We start from the raw sequence: 9421 nt of genomic DNA on the forward strand, positions 1-9421 counted from the left end.
TTTTTTCTTTGTTTTCGAACCAAACCCATATCCCCAGTTTGGGAAAATTCCCCACATGGCAACGTTGAATTCTGTCTGTCTTAGCATTTACACTCCTTCATTCCACTCTCATTCCCAAACATCACTGTTGCCTGTTGTTTTATTTTGATAGTCGATGAGTTTGACGTTCTCTCTCTCTTCTTCGTTAACACGCGAATAATCTGCCAGCAAGTGATTTGCTGCCGGGTTTTTCATTTAGTTTAAAAGTAAATAATCTAATGTAAAGAGTGTTAATTTGTTAATAAATCATTATTTTTTGTTGTAAAATTATTGCAGCTATTGTTAAGTAAAGTCCTATCGCCCCAGCATTGGTAAGTTTGAGAAAATCACGAAGAAAAGTGAGGTTATGTGTCTTTGTGGACACCAGCAATGAAAACGTCGTCTGTCTGCCAGCAACCAATCAACCAACAACACTACAACGTTGGCTGTTATAAATATCTCTTCAGGAGATACATATAAGTGCAGGGCGTTTTGTTGTTGCTCTCATCATCAAGATTGTTGCTGAGATGTTGAATGATTTCACATCATATTCTGGTGTCTTCTCTTTCAGGTGCTGCTTAGAGGTCACCGCGAAACAACAACGACTAGGACACCACCATGCCTCCCAAGAAGCAAGAAGAACCCGAACGTAAACCATTGATTGGTCGCATTGGCACCAATCTTCGTATTGGTATTGTTGGTGTTCCCAATGTTGGTAAATCAACTTTCTTCAATGTTCTGACCAAGAGTGCTGCTCCAGCGGAAAATTTCCCTTTCTGTACCATCGATCCCAATGAGAATAAGTATCCAATTTTAATGACAACTAATAACAGAATTAATATTTCAATACTTCGGTTTTTGTATGGTTTAAAATGAGTCATAATAGTTTGGCTACGAAAGGAGATTTGGACGGGTCTAAAATGACGTCAAGAAGCATATGGTATTGAATTTTCAGTGTTATCCTTTTGAAAATGTAATACTTTGTGCTACAGAAAGGATTATGGTCAAGAATATGTAGCACTTTAAATTGCAATGCTTTGTTAACACAACAGGAAATTAAAAAAAGGAAAAGCTGTATCGGTCCGGCCCGACTGTATGATACCCTACAGCACTATAATTTGCGTAAACTTTCTGTATCTCTTAACTGGACTGCGATGAACAAATACTTAAAGATATATGGATGGAGCTGAGTCGATCTATGTATGTCCGTCCGTCTGTCCATGTTAATTTGTAATAACTCTACAGGTCACAATCGTGGCTCGATTTTCACGAAATTGATAAATGAAGGTGGGGTTTGGGTCATTATAGAACCAAGTTGTTTTGGAGATGATCGCAAAATATTTAGGATTAAACCCCTAAAATGGACCAAAGCAGAACAATATCTCGATTTTGCAGTTGCTCTGGAGCCCACAATCCCGCGGAGTTTTACAATGGGTAGGGTTAGGGACAGAAAAAAAATTGGGCAGGGCTCTATGACATTATTCAAAATGGATTTGGACACAAGGGGCTTCCAACTTATAGTAGTGTAGTAGGGTATCACATGATCGGTCCCGCACGGCTACAGCCTTCGCTTACTTGTTTTTAATTGGTAATGGAATCAATCGACGAGGAATTTAGCATGGAATATATTTTAGGGCTGGCCAGAAATCTACCAATTTGGATGGTTAGCGGACAATATTTAGCGGGTAAAATAAACCATAAATTTTATGTCAATTTATGCTCCGTTTTAAATAAATCAAAATTCCTCGATTGGTCTAAAATTGTTAACTGTAAGAGTCGCAAAAGATTATATTTTGCTATTTCCTCCAAAATATCGGACTAAAATAACGACCTGTAATTGTATTACTTATGAACATGGTAGACGGACACACCTGGGTCGACTCAGTTCGTCGACATGTTGATCGGTACACTGATGTGCGGTCCTAGGACCATTCATTCGACGTGTTACAAACTTTTGGACAAAAAATATCTGCAACATTTCAGCTGTACCATCCGGCATTGACCTATAAAGACAATTCTTTCCCTTTTGTGAACAAAAAATGCCAATTTTCAAGATATTCCTTTTTTGTGCAGAGTGGTACTATTTATTCATAATCCCATGTCATTTTCTTGCGAGATGTAGTCAAAACTTGCAAATTACCTAATGTCATTGATATCCGACGTGACATATTTATGTGGGAGATGTAGGTTATTTTATCGATTTGTTTTCAAAGTGGCCAGATTTAATTCTAGTCGGAACTTGGACCTTGATACGACAAACGTACCAAGGTGTTACACCATTTACATAAATTAATTCTGAACTCATTTTAAATAAATTTGCCAACGTATTTCCAGGCCGTATTTGACATCTTGTGTCATGGAACGTTTGTTGCGGTTTTAAGGGACTTGAATATAAAATCGGATGAAATGGTTATATGATTGCTATTTTTACCATGTTTGACAAACATACTTCTAGGCTGAATTCGGTCATTAGTTCATTGTAAAATCTATTCTTTTTGGGCCGATTTTACAAAGTTACACAAAGTACACAAATTTTCAAACACTTTGCAATTTTATGGCTAGAATGTATTCTATTTGGACTTTCAGGTTGATTAAAATCCGATTGGCTGACTATTTTTCTGAACCCATTCTTTTTAATATTGGCAAACCCTCTTCTAGGTTAAATTCGGTTATTTGCTTTAATTTTTTAAAAATCTCTTGCCAAAAGAATTAAAAACAAGCAAAAAACCTGTAAGTTCGGCTGGATTGAAAATTGAATACCCTCCACCATTTGGAACGAATTTGGCTATTTTCAAAAAATAAAATCCGTTTAAAAAATTCTGTTAAAATCTTAAAAATTCCGAATGTAGCCGTTATATTAGGGTTTATACAACGACGTGGACCTGCATAGGCAACTTTTGTCATAATATTCAAATGCGAAACTTGAAAAAATCGGAGAATAATGTAGCTAAAATCATCAAAATACCGAATATAAGGAGGTACCATTATATGGAGGCTATACCAAACGTGGACCTGAATAGACAATTTTCTGTCTTAGGCTCTAGTATCCTTTACGAACTTCAAATATGAAATTAAATACAATTCCGGGGAATAATGTCGCTAAAATCCCAAAAATACCGAATATCGGGAGATACTGTTATATGAGGCTATAACAAGACGTGGACCTACATGGCCCATTTTTAATACGAAATGTCCTGCAGACATAATATACATTTGAGTAAAATTTATCAACCTACTTCATTTGTTTGGAAGCTGGAGTGACTTCCACAGACGGACATCGCTAAATCGACATAGAATTTTATGCTGATCAAGAGTATATATAATAAATGTATATTTCGAGGTGTTACAAGCGGAATGACAAACTTAATATACTGTGGTGGATGGTATAAAAAATATTTTCAGACATAACACTTGGACTACCTAAGGAAGGATATCGCAATGTTTTGTACCAACCAGTTCTCCCGAAAAGAGACGCATTAGATTTAAATACATTTAGTGGGATCATAAATGAATTTAAATTTTGCAAATATAACGCAATACAATCCTTAAAGACGGAACAGGGACACTGCTAGAATAATCGAAAAGTGACGTATTATAAAACGTAGCACAATTTTTCTATAATTAAATACTAATTAAATCCTTTAAGTTACCACCTTTAGCTAAAAATCTCAAATTCCACAATGAAAACAGTTAATTTCCATGAAATAAAAACTTCCTTTAGTTTGTTATTGTTGTTCTGCTTTTCCCTGCCAATTTTGCTGGTCATAGCCTAACGAAATGATCTCAAATATGAAATCATTGCAATTTTCTATAATTTTGTGCAATCACAATGGAAAAAATACAAAAAACAATGCCAGCACAAAAACAAAAATCCGTTTGAGTAGAAAATGCCTTTAGTCATGGCAGCGGCCATACCCATCATCAACACGGTCAGCCAACCAACCAAACAACATTAAACTGTTGCCAGCAATGGCCCCACCAACAAGAACATAACTTCTACCGACCTGGCCATTTTACGCAGCCACAAAGATTTGCAGGAGAAAAATAATAAAAAACATAAACTTTGCCAAGAAAATGAAGTCAATCAATTTAAATGCTGGTTCAATAATAATTTGCATACATTTTAAAATGAATTTCGCGTTAGGTTTTTATTTTCTTCTCCAAGTCATGCTTCAGAGTGTTCCCAAATCCAAAACTGCCTTTCTGCTGCTACATATATAGAAAATAAATTTTAAATATATATTGTGGATGATGGTGAAGCCAGCGGACGAACGGCAAACCTATTGAACGAACATTGTTGGAACCACGCCTTTGTTACAGTGGCCAACGGCAGCTTATTATTAAACGTTTAGATGGTTATTTTCAAGAGTTTATCGGAATTTTTTTGCTGCTGGTTCATAGTAAGTCAGTCAGCCAGCCAGCCGCCTGCCGCAGTCATCCGTTGCCAGGGCAATCAGCAATTTTTTATACTTTAGTAAAATTACTATCATTTTGATGCCATGACTGATTTCCTTTTTGGTTTTAATGTCTTTTAGGACGGATAAGGTGGAGACCATAAAAATAGATATGGAAATTATTTATAACAATTTACTGAGCCGCCTTCACTTCGTGGAAGAGCTGTAAATTGTGTGTGTATTATTGTAAAGGGAAGGAATAACCGTTTTGCCTGAAATAAGGAAATTAACTAAATTTACAATGCATTGCTGGTTATTTAAAACCAAATCGAACCACATTTTAGGATTTTTTCATAGTTTAGTCCTAAATGAGCAGAAGTTCACAATTTACAATTGGACCACGATTACCTGTCATAGTCATGACTGATGGTAACAGGCAAAAGGAAACAAGATAGATCCGTAGGTCCTTTTAATGATCTGCATAGAATCACATTTTTTTTTTAAAACAAAGTACAGGTTACATTTATTGCCCAATCCAGATAAGTCATTTGTTTGTCCCAAGGACGAACCGTATTGAAATTGGGAGAATTGGTTGAAATATAGATATAGCTCCCATGTATATATTTCATTCGATTTCGTGTTTAAGTCCCTCACATTCGTAACAATCACTCCACAACAATAATATTTGGTAGTAGATATCAGATGCACCCCAGAAATACCTCTGCCAATTTTATCAAGACCAGTTCAGATTTGGATACAGCTCCCATATCATCCAAATGCGTAAATTTTGGCACTTCCGACGGAATTCGGCCTAGAAGAAAGTACTTCAAATTTAGGCGAAAATAGGTGCAGATATATCTATAGCTCCCATTTACGGGTGAGAAAAAAACTGCAACAAAGTCAAACGCCATAATTTTAACATTTTTTTTATTTAAATTTTATTGAATGAAAGCAAAAATGTCGAAAATTGCATCAAATTTTAGAATAAGTTTAGATTTGTTCGAATTAGTCACCTTTGGCACGAATTATAGCCTTCAAACGACCAATGAAACCGTCACATGCTGCTTGAATGTTGCTCTGCGTTATTTTGGTCCATTCCCGACGAAGCGCTTGCTTGAGGTGATCGACACTTTGGTATTTTTTAGTGCCTACCTTGCTTTCCAAAATAATGTAGACACAATAGTCCAACGGATTGGTATCCGGAGATTTTGGTGGCCATTATGCGCTGGAAATGAAGCGAGGAACCTCATTTTGTAACCATTCTTGGGTGGCGCGTGAACAGGATCATTTTGTCTGCTGGACAACGAATGTTTTCTCATCGGAGAAAACAAATACGGCAGTTCATCGCTTTCGGCCAAGCGAAGCAACTCTTTAGCTCTTTTTAGTCTGTTTTCTTTCTGTAGCGGTGCAAGTTCTTGCACTTTTTGGAATTTCAATGGCTTTACCCCTGGCTCATTTTTTAATATTTGCCGAATGGAATATTGCGATATGTTCAGCTCACGAGTCATATTCCGGCCACTGCGACGCGGGTTTCGATCAATTCGCTTCTTTACTTTTCGAACAATTTCTGCTGATTTTTCTTCCGTCCACTTCCTTGACGTCGGACTACGCTATCAAAAGATTTTCACATTTAAATGCTGGAGAGCTCTAACGACAGCCACTTGTGGTTTTCCAGCCAAATATAAATAAATCACATCACATCCCATCACGAATACCTTTTTTCTGGAATTCTCACCAAAATGCTTTTGTACGCTTATAAACAATACAATGAGCTGTAACTGGATTAATTTTAACAGCTGTCGGAGTCTGAAGTTATTTCATCTTACCCTGTATAGGTACAAAAGCCTCCGTCAAATTTGTTGAAAATCGATTCAGAGTTGGCTATAGTTCCCAGTTTCTGACTACTCTAAAACCATGATACGCATTCAAATAAGGTTCATAATTTGTATGCTCTACTTCACATAAATTCTCAATATAAACTTTTTTTGTTACGGGAGCTCTACTAAATACACATAGTGGTGTAGGGTACCATATAATCGGCCCGCCTGACTTTTGACTTTTCCATACTGGTTGTTATTAGAAAAGGAATACATCGACTCCAATCAGAGACGTATCCAGAAATACCTGGAAAAACTATTTCAGAAACCCAACAGGCATAAAATAGACCAATATTTTAGGTTGCTTCAAACTTTTGGTTTAATCAAACCCTTCACCAACTGGTGCGGGATATAAACATACCAACAGCAATTTACCTTGCATTAACCTTATATCGATTTTTCTCTCTCTCTCCCATTTACGTAGAGTCCCTGTACCCGATGAACGCTTCGATTATCTCTGTGAATATCACAAGCCAGCCAGCAAAGTTCCCGCCTACTTAAATGTTGTCGATATTGCCGGTTTGGTTAAGGGTGCTGCCGAGGGTCAAGGTTTGGGCAATGCTTTCCTCTCACACATCAACGCTTGCGATGCCATTTTCCATTTGTGTCGTGCCTTCGAGGATCCCGATGTCACACACGTTGAGGGTGAAGTTGATCCCGTGCGTGATTTGGCAATTATTTCCGAAGAATTGCGTCTGAAGGACGAAGAGAAATTGATGCAGTATTTGGAAAAATTGGAAAAGGTTGTCGCACGTGGTGGTGATAAGAAATTAAAGCCCGAATATGACTCTTTGTTGAAGATCAAGGGTATTTTGGTGGATGAGAAGAAACATTTGCGTTTCTCCGATTGGAATGCTCATGATGTGAGTCTTGTTTGTTGCCTCATTTTCCAAACTAAATAATAATATTTTAATTTGTTGCAGATTGAAATCCTAAACAAATACTTGTTCTTGACATCGAAACCATGCATCTATTTGATCAACTTGTCCGACAAGGACTTCATTCGCAAGAAGAACAAGTGGTTGCCCAAAATCAAGGAATGGGTGGATAAAAATGATCCCGGCGCTGTCATGATCCCCTTCTCGGGTGCTTTCGAACAAGCCCTGGCCGAAAAAGATGATCTCGAGCGCATTGAATATGAAAACGAAACCAAATGCAAAAGTCAATTGGATAAGATCATTGTAACCGGTTACAAGGCTTTGCAATTGGAATACTTCTTTACGGCGGGTGCCGATGAAGTCAAAGCCTGGACCATCCAGAAGGGCACAAAAGCTCCCCAAGCTGCCGGCCGCATCCATACCGACTTCGAAAAGGGTTTCATTATGGCTGAAGTTATGCACTACAAGGATTTCAAGGAGGAAGGCTCTGAAGCTGCCTGCAAAGCGGCTGGTAAATATCGTCAACAGGGACGTAACTACACAGTGGAAGATGGTGATATTATTTTCTTCAAATTCAATGCCGGCGCTGGCCTTAAGGATGCAAAGAAGAAATGATGCTTCATAGTTATGATTTTATTTACAACGTTTTATATAAATTTGATTTTTTACTCACAAAGCTTCTTGTCGCAATAATGATGATGCCCAATCCAATTCACATACCACATGCATTTCTCATTTAACTTAGGTTTTAAGAATGATCCAGGGTGTGTGTGCCGCCGCATTACTTTTTATAATTTTTGCACGAAGATGTTGGCCACTAAGTGTGAAGGAATGACGTATAAATAAATAAATAAAGGAAAACAATTGTTTGAAAGGAAAATTAATTCTGTTTTTCGTAGAGTAGAGGTGACTTTGTTTTTGGGTTTTCTATGCATGAATGTATATATGTAAATATTATTGAATGATAACATCTGAATTTGCGAAATCGCGGGAGGATTTCTTAAAACTGCGATCATTTTTCCAGAGTTCACCATAAAGGAAATTTGTAATTTACTACTCAAAATATTTGTCGCAAGTCCCACAAAGCACGTGTCTTAAAATCAAGATAGGGTCCAATTTTTATTGGGATCTGAAATTTATTTGTATGTTGGTTTCGAGCCAAATGAGTTGAAACTTAATATTTCACGTTTTCATTACGTGGAATTTTCCATCAGGTCCATTATTTGGCATAGACCCCATATTGTGGTACCTCCCGATATTCTGTAAGGTTTCCACCCGAAAATATGACATTGAATACGAAAATAACAAAGTTGGCTATTTTATCGACATCAAACAAATTTTATTGTTCAAAATAGAAATAAAAAATGTTGTGAAAAATATTTTTTTATAAGCATTGTGTGTTTGTATACTTTATATGTTTAATTAATTGGACGCATAAAATAATAATTATATAAGCAAGCAGAGCTTCCAAAAGATGCAAACAGGCCACAACCACAAATTTTTTCAACAAATGTAAGTTCAGAGTTGTATTCTTTAAAAAATTGCTTTCTGGACTAGCAGACACAGATAACGACGATGCAATAAAGATTTTTTGAAACAGATATTATGTGAAGATTTCACTTAAGGATGACAGGTCCCAGGCAATGTAAGCCCGTTCATTTTGGGAATATATGAAATATTTTTTTGTAAAAAAGGAGTGAAGAAATGAAGAAGGTGTAGCGAGAACTGTTTTAGAAACGGATCCAGGAAAATTAGCTTCAGCTTATTCAGAAACTGGAGGTAAGAAGTTCTCGTCTCGAGATCGCGGGTCATGTTTACTAAATATCCCGTAGTTTTCCTCTTCGAAACATTTTCTAATAAAGCCAATAATACTTCGGACCATTCCCTGATTAAAAAAATTAATTTAAATCTGAAAAACAAGAAAAAAAAACAAGGAATAGGAGCTTTCCTTACGAGCTCATTTTTGAAATCGTCATAGAAAAATAGGTCATTAAATCGACCTTCCTATCTCGACGAGCTGAATTCATGTTAATTCGTAATCATTCTACAGGTTGTTATTTGTTGCCCGACCCTCGCATATACAAATTACAATCATAGACTAATCGACGCGGAATTTCTCATGCATGAAAATACTAACATTTTCATTCAAACCGCGAATATTATACCCTACACCACACAGTAGTAAGGGTATTACGTCTGTGTGCATTTGTTTGTAACATGGAGCATTTATTACCAGATTGTGATGAAATCCACG

At 36.7% G+C, this 9421-nt stretch overlaps 1 protein-coding gene across 1 annotated transcript; it reads left to right on the forward strand.

The window, feature by feature from the left end:
• Window positions 1-289: 289 nt before the first annotated feature.
• Window positions 290-7884, forward strand: LOC131801830 (obg-like ATPase 1). Its single transcript, XM_059120808.1, has 4 exons — window positions 290-350; window positions 590-821; window positions 6714-7152; window positions 7213-7884. Exons 2-4 carry the CDS (start codon window positions 637-639, stop codon window positions 7780-7782), a joined length of 1194 nt encoding a protein of 397 aa, XP_058976791.1. The 5' UTR covers window positions 290-350; window positions 590-636; the 3' UTR covers window positions 7783-7884.
• Window positions 7885-9421: the final 1537 nt, after the last annotated feature.

The sequence above is a fragment of the Musca domestica genome, unplaced genomic scaffold (assembly GCF_030504385.1).
Source record: "Musca domestica strain aabys unplaced genomic scaffold, Musca_domestica.polishedcontigs.V.1.1 179, whole genome shotgun sequence".
In the NCBI taxonomy this organism is placed as follows: domain Eukaryota; kingdom Metazoa; phylum Arthropoda; class Insecta; order Diptera; family Muscidae; genus Musca; species Musca domestica.